Source organism: Bos grunniens, chromosome 10 (genome assembly GCF_055505025.1).
Source record: "Bos grunniens cultivar Pamir isolate PY7600 chromosome 10, Bosgru_T2T1.0, whole genome shotgun sequence".
NCBI classification, from domain to species: Eukaryota; Metazoa; Chordata; class Mammalia; order Artiodactyla; family Bovidae; genus Bos; species Bos grunniens.
Window position 1 is genome coordinate 33,778,137 of NC_141174.1, and position 16,823 is coordinate 33,794,959.

The 16,823-nt window shown below is 33.5% G+C and overlaps 1 protein-coding gene across 2 annotated transcripts in view; it reads left to right on the forward strand.

Moving 5' to 3' along the window:
* The window catches only part of EXOC5 (exocyst complex component 5), a 53,438-nt gene that overhangs the window by 23,948 nt on the left and 12,667 nt on the right, over positions 1-16,823 (forward strand). For both annotated transcript variants that reach the window (XM_086320535.1, XM_086320536.1), the window contains exons 7-13: positions 1,009-1,118; positions 1,850-1,894; positions 1,999-2,139; positions 3,147-3,229; positions 4,228-4,437; positions 5,699-5,846; positions 15,372-15,480. In XM_086320535.1, coding sequence (XP_086176661.1) covers positions 1,009-1,118; positions 1,850-1,894; positions 1,999-2,139; positions 3,147-3,229; positions 4,228-4,437; positions 5,699-5,846; positions 15,372-15,480 — 846 coding nt within the window. The remainder of the gene's footprint in view (positions 1-1,008; positions 1,119-1,849; positions 1,895-1,998; positions 2,140-3,146; positions 3,230-4,227; positions 4,438-5,698; positions 5,847-15,371; positions 15,481-16,823) is intronic.

Below are 16,823 nucleotides of genomic sequence, written 5' to 3' on the forward strand. Positions count from 1 at the left end.
TTCTATTTATTTAATTGTTTTGGATAGGTGATCAAACTACTTTTATAAAAGAAAATCGTAAAGGAAGAGAGTGGGAACAATGTCATCCTCCCACCCAATCCGTGAATTTGATTCCTCTTCCTTGAAACAGCTACTAAATATTATCTGTTTCTTGTGTATTCTTCCATAGTACTCTATGGATATCTTGATATAAGCATAGAACATAAATGATGTATATAATATGTAGAATTTTTTAATATGGTCTCCAGGTATTTTAAAATTGGTGGCATTCTATACAAATAGCTTGATACCTTGTGTTTTTAACAGCATATCTTAGACATTGTTTTTGTATCCATACATAACCTGTCTCTCTCTTTTTTTTAAAAAAAAGCTCATATGACCGTTTTAGTACCTATTTAACTCCGTACATGGTAGCTTGAAACTTGTTCTTTAGATTGTATTTTAGGCAGATCATTCCAGATTTCTTTAATAGTCACTATATTTCTAGGCTCTAAGTCACTATTCAGGAACTCGCTGAAGTTCAAAAATCATCTGTTTTGCCAAAAGTGTACCGTAATAGCCCCAAGAATGTAGTGAATCAAATACCACATGTTGTCTTATAATCTGGTATTGAATCTGCCTTTGTTCATGGTAAAGATATTTGAACTCTAGTAAAGAGTTTGATAGTTCTCTTTACTCTTTCTCTAAAGTCAGGTTTAAGACTTTTCCTATCTCTTGCTTTCAGAAATGACATCCAGGTTTTTCCCATAGTCGTAAATGGAAGTCAGACTATAGGAGCTGATCTGTTTTGCCAATTGGGAAGATTTTGTGTGTGTGTTGAAAATATAGATTTATATACCTTAGTATATTATAATAAGAGTTTTGATCTACTACCTATAATCTAATGGTTTTCACAATTCTTTTAAAAGAAAGCTAGGTTCATAGTCATTATATTTATAAAGAAACCGTATACTTACAAATAACCTGTGTACTTTGTCTCATTGTAGCTGAATGACTTTCTATTTTTAGGTAAATACCATGATTTAGAATGCCAGTTGATTCAGGAGTTTACTGGTGCTCAAAGAAGAGGTGAAATCTCCAGAATGAGAGAAGTAGCAGCTGTTTTACTTCATTTTAAGGTACATAGAAAAAATTTAAAGTGCAGATTAGTCTTAAAGAATGTAGAGATAATGTGAATTCTGTATGTTGTTGTTTTGTCACTAAGTTGTGATTCTTTGTGACCCCATGGACTGTAACCCGCCAGACTCCTCTATCCATGGAATTTCCCAGGCCAATAATGTTAGAGTGGGTTGCTGTTTCTTTCTCTGGAGGATCTTCCCCACCCAGGGACTGAACCCGTGTCTCCTGCATTGGCAGGCACATTTTTACCACTGAACCACCAGGGTGTTTTACGGTCTGTGATTTTGCCCTGTTGTTTTAGTGTATCACAGTGTTAATTTTCATTGTTTGGAATAATTTGAATGTATATTTTTTATGTTTCTCCAGAAATGATACTAAATCCTAGGTCTTAAAGATCTTATATTCAGTACTATTAATACTTATTATTAATTAATATTAATACTATTAATAAAACTATCACTGAATTTTTATATAGTTTGATGTAGAAAATTGTCTCCCTTCTGGCTGTTTATTGTTTTTTTTAGTCAAACATTTTATGAAATAATTCAAAAGCAAGAAGGCTTGACCTTAAGTGTCCACTGGAATACAGAAACCAGAGAGTAGCTGTTACTGCTGACCATTTATTGAGGCATAGAGATAGCTTTATTATATATAATACCTCTTTTATTGACGTTGTTATTGTTGTTATAACTAACCAAAAAAGTGATGTGTATTTCTCTCTTCTTCTTAGGGTTATTCTCATTGTGTTGATGTTTATATAAAGCAGTGCCAGGAGGTAACATAACAGTACACTTCATTTGATTTGATTTTATGCTAATTTGTGTTTTAAAAAGCATTTTAAATTATATATTCATTATATAAAATTCCTCTGCTCTTTAGGGTGCTTACTTGAGAAACGATATATTTGAAGATGCAGCAGTACTCTGTCAACGGGTAAACAAACAAGTTGGAGATATCTTTAGTAATCCAGAAACAGTACTGGCTAAACTTATTCAAAATGTATTTGAAATCAAACTACAGGTAATTTTAAACAGTGACTAAGTAGTTCTTAAGACTGTATGTGTTTTTTTCCCTCTGTTTTAAAAGTTTTTAAAAATTGAGTTTATTTGTGTAATATCCTTAGGAACAGCAATTCACTTATTAAGTATAGGGGAAAGGAGTGACAGTGTTGAGCTTTAAAACAAAGTGTTAAAAGGTGCCACTCACGGTCATCAGAGCATGTGTTTGAAATTACATGTGTATCAGTAGTAGTGTTAACAGGTGTGAAAGATTAGCCTCAGATTTTAATATTCACTGGGCTCTCACCTTGACCAATCGATAGCATTTTGAAATGCTAAGAATGATACTTAGCATTGACATTGCTTACCTTATTTTACCTTAGTAAAGTAAATTTGAACAAGAATTACAAGATCTGTAGAATTTTTTGTCATATGGCACTGACATGAAAAGAAAAAACTCTGAATGTTTCGTTTACAGCCTTTACTTCCATAGCTCTGTATTTTAAGGCAACATTTCCTAAACTGTTTACCAATAGATTCAGCAGTGTTAAATAAATATTGTTTTAAAAACACAACTTTTAATATCCTTTAGAGGTACTAATATATATTGTGATCCTCTAGAAGTGGAAATGTAATGTACTGCCTTTCCCAATTTTATAGTAATGTCTCTTAGTGTCTCAAAGGACAGTAGTGTTATTTACAGTTTGGGAAATGCTACTTTAAAGAATTGACCATATTGATATAGCTTAAAGTGTTGTTTTTTGGTATTTTTTTCAAAAGACAAGATATTTGAGATTCTTAATGTTTAGTCCCAACACTGATATAAATGTACAAGTAAATATGAGAAGCAGTAAACTAAAAACCTGTTTTTTAATTTTTTTTATATTGGTCTATTTCCTATGCATTGCCTTTGCCGCTGGATTTTAAGTCAGAACAGATCAAGAAAATGGAGTAATTCTAGAGGAAAAAAATGTTGACTATATAATTTAATATTTATTTAATTAACAGAATGTTGACTTTTCTTTTTAGAGCTTTGTGAAAGACCAGTTACAAGAATGTTGGAAGTCTGATGCAGAGCAGTATCTCAAAAGTCTCTATGATTTATACACAAGGTATATTTTTAATTATTAGAAAATAGTAATATCTCACCTTTACTTTTCTTCAAATAGAAAATTGGGAAATATTCAGGTGTTTTTGAATAACAGTTTGTCAGATAGCAATGTAGCTTTTAGCATTAAATACTTGGCTGTATAGACTAGTATTGTATGAGTATCTTTCTTAGCATGTTAACTATTAGATATTATGCTTTATGTTAATATACTTTAATGAAGTATAAACTAAGACCTGACTATGACTAAGTCTTGTTTAAACTAAGACCTGAGAATTATGTTTTTGATCTTAATTGTAAACTAGTTCATTATTGTTTAATTTTTTTAAGAATGAGTAATAATTACATTTATTTTCATTAACGCTTTAGAAGTTGAGAAAAGAAGTGACAAATTCTTAACCAATGATGGTTTCAGACTTAACTCTGATGTGAAAATTTGTCTTGTATTTTGTAAATGGCAATGTTACACTGTGTAGAAGCTTCATGTGGAGTTTTTTTCCAGTCCTGTTGCTTTTCTTCATTGTCATTTTGAGAAGAGGGTTTTCAAAAGTAGCTATAATCAGGAAGTCTGTTTCAACAGCAGCACTGTTGTGAGTCTATCTTCAGCAGTGAGAAACAGAAAATTAGAGGCAAGTCCAGAGAAGAGAATGAACAGAGGAAGTATTTTGACTTGGTACCATGTCATGAATGGCATACTTGAAGCCATTCTGGCATTGTTGCCATTTCTAGACTGGTTGGTTGCCTCAGTTTCCTCTTGTTGAGTTATCTCTAGGAGTTTATGGCAGTTTTCAAAACCATGATATTTGTAATATACATTCTACTTAATGTATTTATATAACCTTATGCAATTGCTCTCTCCATCCTAAGTAATTTCCCAGGGTTTAAGAAATGGTGGTTTAATGTAAGTTTTTCAAAAGTCACATTGGAAAAATATGTATTTTTTAATATTATTACCATACCTAAAATATACATTTATCTTTTCCCCCTCTTTTCCATGAAAAGAACCACAAATCTTTCCAGCAAGTTGATGGAGTTTAACTTAGGTACTGATAAACAGACTTTCTTGTCTAAGCTTATCAAGTCCATTTTCATTTCCTATTTGGAGAGCTACATTGAAATAGAGACTGGCTATTTGAAAAGCAGAAGTGCTATGATCCTACAGCGCTATTATGATTCAAAAAACCATCAAAAGAGATCCATTGGCACAGGAGGGTAAGTGTTTTTGTTAAATGTTATAGTTAAAACTAAAGATATTAAAAACATTTTTATATTTGGGCAACTTGTGAAATATTGATAGTCATTAGAATTTTCTTTGAAGAATTATCAGTTTTTTTATACCATTCATCAAATCCTGTCTTTTTAGCCACATGTTGAAATATTTTAACATTATTAAAATATAAAACAGAATACCAGTGCCATAAAGAGTTCCTCCCATCCTCCCCCCTTTCCTTTTTTCAGACTGAGTTAATTATTCCAGGCTATTAGGAAGTAAATTGTTTCATTGCTGCTGTTGCAGGTGTGGTTAAAAAGAATAAAAACCCCTGCAAATTGATACCCTGAGCTTTTTAAATGACTTGGGCATGAACTTGTTTAATACATTAAAACTTGAATTTACTCATATCCTAGGAGAAAATAAAATGATTTGCTATAAGAATTCATTGGCAGCTCAGTAATCTAGATCTTACCTATCTGGAATTTAGTTGATTCTAGGATGAATCAAAATGACTTTTGTGAACCATCAGAGTTGATGGTTCATATAATATTCATAGCTAAATCAGCTTCTTATTTCCCAGCTTGTTATATATTAAATAATGATCATGGAGAGATTATAACTAGGAATAAGAAGTGACATCTGAAAGGCAGCAAGTAAAAGAGAAAAGCTAAAAAACAACCATAAGAATTTTTTTTTAAAGTTCACAATCTGGAGCTATATATTCTATAAATAGGAACAAAAGTAATCTAGCCTTCTATAACTATAATAAATGTTCTTAATAACCCTTAGTCATTTAGAAAAGCTAAATTATGTTTAATAGTAATAAAGAAGTGTACAATATGCTTAAGTAGTATATTTAAAAAGCTTTAAAATTTTAAAGTTTGTTTTAAGCAGGGCCATTTAATTTTCTGAAATATTAGCTTACTTCGAAAAGCCTACTTCCTTAGGAAACCAAACAAGAAGTTTTTGGCTAATGAGTCAGAATTATAGAGCTAAATATTGAGTCAGAATTGTAGACCTAAAAGAGACTTTAGAGATAATAACTGCAAATCTACTCACTTTTCATATGATAGTCTTCTATTTAGAGATTAATGCTTGCTTCACTTTACAGAATTACTTATTGAAATTAGAAGTTTTAGGTCTCCTGCTATTGGTCCATTTTTCTTTTTATTAGTTCATGTATACTAAGTTTGAGAGTACTTGACATTGAAATCTATGTATATTAGTTTTCTTTTTTCATTTGTTTCTATTGTGCACTAGTATTCAAGATCTGAAAGAGAGAATTAGACAACGCACTAACTTACCACTGGGGCCGAGTATTGATACTCATGGAGAGACTTTCCTGTCCCAGGAAGTGGTGGTTAATCTTTTGCAAGAAACCAAACAAGCCTTTGAAAGATGTCATAGGGTAAGAATTGTACATGTATTTAATTTATATATAGCTATGTATTTTAAGTTTTGCTTGTCTATACTAAGATGGTTATGAACACCTGTTTATCGTAATAAAAAAGTAGGATTTTTGTTTAGGGAACAGAATTATTTTTAAATTGTTTAGAAGTATATTTTAATGTGATTTTAAATGAAGATTCCAAATTTTCTTCAGTGAGATATTAAAATATGAAAGTGAGGGTTAGAACCATATCATAAAGAAATACAGCATTAGGGAGAGAAAGATGTTTTAAGAACAGATATCAAAGGAAAGGAAAAACTGACTCCATTAAAAATTTAGATTGCCTTCAACAAACACACTTCAACAAAGTAAACAATTAAGCCAGGGTGTGAAAAGAAGGCTTTAACCAGTTTTACTAGCAGAAGATTTATAAAACAAATAATACTTGTTAGTAATTGTATAGCACATACTATGTTCCAGGCACTATTCCAAGCACTTTAAGTATGCATTAACTCATTTAGTCATTGTAATATTTCTGTGAGGTTGTTATCTCTGTTTTACAGAGGAAGAAGCTGAACTACATATTTCTTAAGTATGAAATTGAGAGTTGAGGTAGTCATAATTTTTTATTTGTATGATGTATGTGGTCTGTATATATTGATGGATCAATATAGACTAAATATAAATATAAATCGATAGAAAACAAGTCAAAGGCTATACATAAATACAGAAAATGTGAGTTATCAATAAGATATTTAGTCTCAGTGGTGGGAAATGAAACTTAAGACAGGGAAAATACTAATTATCAATAGGTTGGCAAAAATTTTGTTGATACTCTTGGTAAGGATATGGAGCAATAGAAGTTCTTATACACTGCCAGTGGAAGTAATAATCGGTATACTTTGGAGAGTAATTTGTTAATTTCTTAAAGAATTTGTAAGTTCACAGGACATGTCTAACATCATAAGCTACATTGTTTGTCATGGTGAAAAATTAGAACCAAACTAAGTGTGCTGTAGAAAGAATTGATAAAGTGACATTGTTCATATACTGGAAAGCTAATATACCAATTTAAATGACTAAACTAGAGTTACATGTGTCAGCATGAGTAAATCTCAAAAATATAATGTTTAGTGGAAAGAGCAAGATGGGGAAAGATATATGTATTATACCACAATATAAAGTTCTAAAAAGTAAAAATAGTTTGTTCAGGAGCATGCACAACATGGGTGTGATAAACAGTTTGAGAGTAGTGGTTGTCTTGGGAGGAATACGTAAGGCACTTTATAATGTTGGACTGCCCCTGCCACCACAGAAGAAAAAAATCTGAAGTACATTTGGAAAATGTTAAGATATGACACCTCAGGGTATGTGATGGCTGTATTTGATACAGTAATAGCTCTACTCTTCTGAATACTGGAAATATGTTAAAATATTTCTATACCATCAGATCATCAAACCTGAAGCTGTCAACATATTTATTGTTTTGAGTCACAGTGTGTGCTTAGTCACTGTAGTCGTGTCCAACTCTTTGCAACCCTGGGTGTAGCCCACCAGTCTCCTCTGTCCAAGGGATTCTCTAGGCAAGAATACTGGAGTGGGTTGCCATGCCCTTCTCCAGGGGATCTTTCCAACCCAGGGATTGAAGCTAGGTCTCTTGTATCTCCAGCATTGGCAGGCAAGTTCTTTACCACTAGCACCACCTGGGAAGCTCTTGAGTCACACTCAGTAACTAGATCTAAATCACAACCTTCTGTCTGGATAAAGACAAAATTGAAAATCAGTTTAATTCATTGCAGTCTGATCTAACAAAACATTATTTTCTGTTTACTTTGTACCACCTGACATGTTAGGCATTAAGGTTATAAGTACAAAACATACACATTACTTTTGAATAGTGAGAAAAGAGGTAGATATATAAAGAATTAGTGCAAGTAGATATACACTATGTATATAGTGACAGATTTCCTCTTCTTGGGCTCTAAAATCACTGCGGATGGTGACTGTAGCCATGAAATCAGAAGACAATTGCTTCTTGGCAGGAAAGCTGTGAACAGACCTAGACAGTATATACTCTGCTGACAAAGGTCCGTATAGTCAAGGCTGTGGTCTTCCCATTGGTCATGTACCGTTGGGAGAGCTGGACTGTAAAGAAGGCAGAGCACTAAGAATTTATGCCTTCGAACTGTGGTGCTGGAGAAGACTCCTGAGAATACCTTGGACAGCAAAGAGATCAAACCAGTCAATCTTAAAGGAAATCAACCCCGAATACTCTTTGGAAAGACTGATGCTAAAGCTAAAGCTCCAGTATTTTGGTCATCTGATGTGAACAGCTGACTCATTGGAAAAGTCCCTGTTACTGGAAAAGATTGAGGGCAGAAGGAAAAGAGAGCATCAGAGGACGAAATGGCTGGATGGCATCACCGATGTGATGGACATGAACTTGGGCAAACTGGAGATGGTGAGGGACAGGGAGGCCTGGCGTGCTGCAGTCCATGGGGTTGCAGAGTTGAACAGGACTGGGTGACTGAACAGCACAACAACAGATACACACTGTTGAGACTTAAAGAGGAAGCAGCTGGCTCTGACTGGTTAAGGAATTAAGGACGAGTATTTTTCAGGGAAGATTTCAAAAAGGAGAGGACATTTGAGGTCTGGGTCTTGAAAGATAAATAGGGTATCTTCAAGATTCTGGCAGGCGGTTTCAGGAAAAGAGAATATTACATGCACAAAGACATATACAGAGAACAATCATGCAGCATGAAATGCTTGAACTGTAAAAGGATATGGGGAGAATAATGAGACGGGAATTTGAAAATGTAGACAAAAATTCTTTCTATACCATACTTAGAAATTTGGCCTTGACCCTGTTAGATGTTGATGGAAATATTAAAGGATATAAAACAGGGCAGTGTAATGAGAAGATTGGGTGTATTTTTCTTTTTTAAAAAGCTTAGTAATGTCGAGATATAATTGACATTCAGTAGACTGCATGTATTTGAACTATACAGTTTGGTAACTTTGGTAAATTATGTGTACATTTATGAAGCTATAGTGCAATCAAAGTAATGAACAGATCATCACCCCCAAAGTTTCCTTTTCTACTTGTAAATTCTCCTTTTCTCCTCCCTTGTTTCTGTCCTCAGGCAACCGTGACCTCCTTCACTGTAGATTAGTTGTCAAAAAGAAGTTGTCAAGATTCAGGACTGAGTCTTGAAAACTAAATAGGATTTTTCAAGAAGTTGATTAATTTTCTAGAATTTTTAATAAATGGGATTATAATGTAGTATATACATGTGTTTCTGGATTCTTTAACCCAGCATAAATGTTTTGAAATTCATTCATGTTGTGTGTATTAGTACGTTCTTTTATTGCTGAATAGTATTTTATTGCATGGAAAAGAAGTGAAAGTGTTAGTTGCTCAGTCATGTCTGACTCTTTGTGACCCATGGGCTTCTCCATCCATGGCATTCTCCAGGCAAGAATACTAGAGTGGGTAGCTGTTTTCTTCACTCGGGGATCTTCTCGACCCAGGGATTGAACCGTGGTCTCCTGCATTAAAGGCAGATTCTTCACTGTTTTGCTTATCCACTTACCTATTGATGGCAGTTTAGATTGGCTCCAGTGTTTGGTTAAAAATGAAGCTGCTTTGAACATTCATTATGTATCTTTATGCAGACATATGCTTTCATTTCTCCTTAGTAACATTTTTAAAAATTGGGTTCTTATTTCTTGACAGTTGTATATGTAGTTAAGACTCATTTTTTTTTTTTTTAATTTAAAGTGAAGTTGCTCAGTCGTGTCCAGCTCTTTGCAACCCTATGGACTGTAGCCTACCAGGCTCCTCCATCCATGGAATTTTCCAGGCAAGAGTACTGGAGTGGGTTGCCATTGCCTTCTTCAGGGGATCTTCCCAATCCAGGAATCGAACCTGGGTCTCCTGCACTGCAGGCAGACGCTTTACTGTCTGAGCCACCAGGGAAAAACTCATTTATCAAATACCTAATGTGCAGATTTTTTTTTTCAGTCTGTGGTTTGTCTTTTTCATATCTAAACAGTATTTCAAAGAATAGAAGTTATTAACTTTGACACTTTTCTGTTATGGGAGGTATTTTTGATATCATATATAAGGAATCCTTGCCTAACCTAAGGTCACAAAGATTTCCTTTTATATTTTCTTTTATTGTATTTGTTTCCTTTAAGTTTTCTTTCTTTAAAAATTTTTTTTTTTAATTTTTATATGATTTTGAAAGGTTACTCTCTATTTATAGTTACTACAAAATATTGGCTATATTCTCCACGTCGTACAATACCTTGAGCCTGTCTTATGCCCAATAGTTTGTGTCTCCTACACCATATCCATATATCCCCCTACAGTGGTAACCACTAGTTTGTTCTCTGTCTCTATGAGTCTGCTTCTTCTTTGTTAAATTCACTAGTTTGTTGTATTTTTTAGATTCCACATATGTGATATCATACACTATTCCTCTGATTTATTTCACTTAGCATAGTGCTGTGCAGGTCCTTCCATGTTGCTGTAAATGGCAAAATTTCAATTTTTTATGGCTGAGTAGTACTCCATTCTGTATATATTACCACATATTCTTATCCATTCATCTGGTAATGGCACTTAGGTTGCTTCCCTATCTTGGCAATTGTAAATAATGCTGCTGTGAACACTGGGATGAATGTATCTTTTTGGGTTAGTGTTTTTGTTTTTTGCTGTGTACCCAGGTGTGGAATTGTTGGATCTTATGATAATTCTACTGTCAGTTGTTTGAGGAACCTCCATACTGTTTTTCATAGTGGCTATACCAATTTACGTTCCTACTAACATTTTACTAGGGTTCCCTTTTCTCCACATCCTTGCCAACACTTGTTGTTTGTAGACTTGATAGCCATTCTGTATGAGGTGTGTGTTTGATTTGCATTTCTCTGATGATTAATGATGTTGAGGATCTTTTCTTCTGCCTGCTGGCCATCTGTGTGTCACCTTTGGAAAAATGTCTATTCAGATTCTCTGCCCAAGTTTTAATCAGTTTTTAAAAAAAATATTGAATTATATGACTTTTTAATATTTCTGGATATTAATAACCTCTTACCTTGCATATCATTTGCAAATATCTTTTCCCATTCAGTGTGTTGCCTTTTTGTTTTGCTGATGGTTTCCTTTGCTGTGCTAAGCTTTTAAGTTTGATTGTGTGCCATTTTATTTTTGCTTTTGTTTCTCTTCTCTTGCTTTAGGAGACAGATTGGAAAAATATCACTAAGACTTATGTCAAAGAGCATGCTGCCTGTGTTTTCTTCTGAGAATTTAATACTACACATTTTTGATCACTATAACTATAAATCTTGCATCAAGTAGTGAAAATCCTCTAACATTTCCATAGGAGGCATTTTCATATAATTCACATGATCAATTTGTCAGTTTCTGGGGGGAAAGAAGTTTGGTATTTTGACTGAAGTTACTTTGAATCTATAGTTCTATTTATGGAGAAGTGACATTTTAGCAAAACTGAGTTTTCAGATACAGTTGATTTTTATATGTTGATTTTATACCTTCAACCTGACCTAACTCACTTATTCTAATAATGTTTCTTGTAGATTCAATAGGATTTTCTGTATAGAGTATTATGTTTTCTGCCAATAAAGTCAGTTTTAACTTATTCTTTTCAATATAGATGCCTGCTTTGTTCTCTTGCTTTGTTGCACTGGTCAGAGCTTCTACTATAATGCTGAATATAAATGGCAAGAGCATACACCTTGCATTATTCTCAAAGTATTGTCTTTTATCATTAATATGATTCCAACTGTAGGTTTTCCTTTTTTAAATAATTTTTTATTGAAATATAGTTGATTTATAATATCATGTAAGTTTAAGAATGTGTGTGCGCGTGTGTGTGTGTGTGTTAGTAGCTCTGTCACATCTGACTCTTTGTAACCCCATGGACTGTCGTCCACCAGACTCCTCTGTCCATGGGATTTTCCAGGCACAAATACTGGAGTGGCTAGCCATTACCTTCTCGGGTATCTTCCCAACCTAGGAATTGAACCCAGGTCCCCTGCACTGCAGGCAGACTTGACTGTCTGAGCCACCAGAGAAGCCTAAGTTTTAGGTGTACAGCATAGCAGTTCAGCTATACGTATATTTATGTGTGTATATATATGTGTGTGTATATATATTTTCCTTTATAGATTGTTATACAATATTGAGTATAGTTCCCTGTGCTATATAGTAGGTCATTGTTGGTTGTCTGTTTTATACATAGTTGTGTGTATATGTTAATCCCAGCCTCACAATTTATCCCTCCCCATCCCCTTTTTCCCTTTGGTAACCATATGTTTGTTTTCTGTGTCTGTGAGTCTCTTTCTGTTTTGAAAATAAGTTCATTTGTGTCTTCTTTTTCTTTTAGATTCTGCAAATAAGCTATATTGTGTGATGTTTGTCTTTATCTGACTTACTTCACTTAGTATGATAACCTCTAGTTCCATACACACACACATACATATACATACACTCGTATACATATATGTGTGTGCGTGTGCTTAGTTGGGTCCGATTCTTTGCAGTCCCACGAACTGTAGCCTACCAGGCTCCTCCGCAAGAATACTGGAGTGGGTTGCCATTTCCTACTCCAGGGGATCTTCCTGACCAGAGATGGAACCTGAGTCTCTTGCATTGCAGGCGGAGTCTTTACCACTTAGCCACCAGAGAAACCCTGTTTGATTAGGACCCATTTGTTTTTCATAGATGCTCTTTATCAGATTAAGGAAATTCTTTTATTCATAATTTTCTAGGTGTTTTTATAGGGATGGATATTAGGCTTTGTCAAATGCTTTTTTGTTGTTGTTATTCTGTTAATGTGAATTACGTTGATACATTTCCAAATGTTAACCTTGCATTCTTTTAATAAACTCCCCTTGGTCATCATGTATTGTCCTATTTATGTATTGTTGGATTAGGTTTACTAAACTTTTGTTTCTGTTTTTGTGTTTGTGTTCACAAAGGATATTGATTTATACATATTTTTTTCTCATAATGTCTTTGTAGCTTTGGTATCAAGGTAATGTTGGCCTCATAGAATGAGTTGGAAATATTCCTTCCTCTTTAATTTTCTAGAAGAGTTTGTGTAAAATCAGTGTTATATCTTCCTTAAATATTTGGTAGAACTTAGTGAAGTCTTTTGTGCCTGTAGTTTTTAAATTTGTGAGTATTTTTAGCTACAAATTCAACTTCTTTAGTAGATATGGAACTATTTTAGTTACCTATTTCTTTTAAAGTGAGCTTTGGTAGTTTGTGTCCTTTAAGATTTGTATATTTCACACAGATTGTTGAATTTTGGGGGATTAAGTTGTTCATGTTATTGTCTTATCCTTTTTTTTAATGTTCAGTTGATTTTTGTGTGTGTGTATGTGTTTTTTAATTGAAAAAAATTGTTTAAAGTTTTGTGTTAATTTCTGGTGTATAGCAAAGTGATCCAATTATGTATATATTATATATATTATATATAATATGTATATTCTTTTTCATTATAGGTCATTATAAGGTATTGAATATAGTTTGCTGTACTTTACACTATGACTTTCTTGTTTATTACATATATAGTAGCTTATTATCTTTTTAAAACCTGTTGAATCTATAGTGATGTCACCTATTCATTTTTGATGATTTGTGTCTTGTGTGTGTGATATAGGTTTATCAGTTTATTAGTTTCCCTGGAGAATCAGCTTTGGTATCATTGATTTTCCTGTTTTGTATTTCATGGATGTCCACTCTTTATTATTTCTTTTCCTTCTGCTTACCTGGGCTTCATTTGATCTTCTTTATCTAGTTTTTAAGGTGGAAGGTGAGATCAGTGATTAGAGACCCTTCTTATTTTCTGATATAAGGATTTAATCTTCTAACTCTCTCTTTAAGATACTGCTTTAGCTTCATACAATAAATTTTTATTTGTTGTGTTTATTTTCATTCAGTTCAAAATACTTTTAAATTTCCTTTTTGATTTCTGTTGACTGAAGAGTAGCTTAGAAGTATGTTATATCATTTCCAGATATTAGAGGATTTTTTAGATATCTTCTGTTAATGATTTCAGTTTGATTCTGTTGTGGATAGAGGATGTATTTTGTGTGATGTGAATCCATTTTAAATTTATTGAGACTTGTTTTTTAGCCCAGAATATGATCCATCTTGGTAAATGTTTTCTGAATACCTAAAGAAAATGTATATCCTAATGTTGGATAGCATGTTCTATGAATGTCATTTAGGTCCAATTGGTTAACAGTTATTTTTGTCTTGTATATCCTTACAACTTTTTCAGTCTACTTCTTCTTTCAATTATGCGTGAATATATGGATGTAGAGAGGAGGAATGTGGAAAATGGCTTGCTAAAGACATTTGTAAAGCATTGAACAAAGAAGGGAGGTGAGAGTTGTGGTAGAGAAGGGTAAAAGTTGGGGTAGTATTAAGACCAACAAGGGAATCAAGTAATACCAAAGTCATAACTATAAGCAGTAGAGATTTAGAGAATTTAAAGTGGGTTATGCACTTTTAAACACCCAGCTGTATATATCAGATAACAAGCATTACTCTCAGAGGGAGCGTGAATAGAGACAACAAATAGGCAACAGTCAATTGATTAATAATGTAGGCAGCAGTTACAAGAAGTTGAGAGGTTATTTTCCAACATTTTAAGAGGGATTTAATTTTCTCAGCATAACTACTAATGATTCTTTTACTAAGTAGTTAATCAGCAGCAACATCAACATCAAAATGAACATTTATTGTTGTGAACTTATGTGCCAGACACTAAGCTCAAAATATCTTATATGTATTTTCATACTTTATTTTCATCTCAAGGCTAGGATATAAGTACCATTAGTACTATTCCTACCTTACAGATGAAGAAATTGAGATTTGGTGGGGTTAAATAACATCTCAAGGGTTCACTCAATGGGAAGTGAGGAAGGTGGGATTGAACCTGACCTATTTTATAGTGTCTGTTATTGATTTTCCTGTCCCCACCCTCCAATAAAATGAAGAATCCTTTCTGGTTCTGAGTTTTACCAGAATAGCTTTTATTCAATAGGTGACTCTCAGACTTCTTTTACTATGACATTAAGAAAGGCATTTTACATGGCAGTTGGGTGTACTTTATTATATGTACTTATGTGTATGTTATGTTTGTGTGTATTTCTTTAAAACATACTTGGCTTTAATGTGCACCTTAGATTTTCTTTTCTATTGGTTCTCTCTCCTTTTCTTTCTTTCCTGTCACGGTTAACATGGATTGCAATCCAGGTCAGAAAACAGTAATCTTATTTAAGCTGGGAGAATTGTAGACAAATATGGAGCACTGTAACTATATGTATATAAGAAAGGCGTTTTGGGTGGGTGGAAGAGATTTAAGTTACCATTTGACACCAGAGCACTATATCTTATACAAAGTAGATTGCTTTTAAAAAAAAAAAAGTTGCCTTTTTTTTTTTTTTTTTTTTTTTAAGGGTAAACCTGAGGATTGATGTATTTGGTTTTTCTTTTTAAAGCTCTCTGATCCTTCTGATTTACCAAGGAATGCCTTTAGAATTTTTACCATTCTTGTGGAATTTTTATGTATTGAACATATTGATTATGCCTTGGAAACAGGACTTGCTGGTAAGAAAATTTATTTATATTATACTTCATCTTAAATTCCTTTGATCCTGTTTGGTTAAACTGTATGCATACTGTTATTTTATATATATTCATCTCAGTCAATGCAGCAAAATGCTTTTTGAACTTCCTGTAGTGCAAGGATTTGTCAGATGCTAAAAGCTATACAAAGACACAGTTCTCATGTTGCTTACATTGAGCAGGGCAGGATAAACTATATAAGTCACAGCAGTGTGTGGCAGACTGTAATACAATGCTGTAAGTTATTAAATGCCAAGGGGGCAGAAATGGAAATGATAGCAATTCTGCTTGAGACAGTTGAGTAATGTAAAGTTTGGAAAGGAAAATAAGCCTTATCAATAAGCCTGGAAAGGAATAGATTCATATGAAATTTTTTCTTTTGTTTTTGGCCTTTTGAGTTTACTGATATTAATAAGATAATAATGACCTCTTCCCTAAATTCTAGTCCCATTAGTTCAGTTGCCTCCTTGACTTCTCTCATCTGTTCTGTGTACATCTCAAATTTAATGTATTCAAAATGAAACTCTTTATCTTCCATCTAAACTTCTTCCTTTCCCATTATTTCTCATGTCTTTAAAAGGCATTGCTATTTACTATTTACTGAAGCCCCAAACCCAGGAGTTGCCATAATTGTTCTTTTCATCAAACCTGAAAACCAGTCTGTCAGCAAATCCTGTCTATATACTGTCAAACATAACTCAAATTCTCCTACTTTTCTCCATCTCCATTGATACCAACTGATTTAAACATCATGATCTCCATCTGCTCCTAACTGATCTCTCTGTATGTTCTTACTTTTCCAAATAACTGACTCCATGTAACAGTCATGGTATAAATTTAAGGGTCTTAAATTTTTTTTGTTTAAGACATTTTAGTGGTTTCCTATTACACTTAGGGGGAAAACAGCAACAAACTCTTTACAAAAGCATAGTTTTGATCTGGCCTCCTCTTATATATTCATCCTCATCTCATCTGCATTTCCCTTCACTACCCCAGCCACTCTGGCCTTTATTCTTTTTCCTCACTCAGGTTCTTTGCACTTGGTGTCCCCCCCTCCCAACCCCCATTTCTTTTTCTTCAGCTCTTTTCATGTCTGGCTTTTCAGGCTTCTGATCTTAACTAAGGTACCACATTTTTAGAGAGTCTTTTGGTGATGGACCTAGCTAAAGTGACCCACTTCTCCCAGCCTAGTTACTCATTATTTCATCATTGAATTAACTTTTTTCATAGCACTTGTTACAATAAAATTTTCATGCATTGGTATTCGCCTCATTCATTGAACATATACTTAAGTGCTTATTCTTATGAACTTACATTCTTATGGA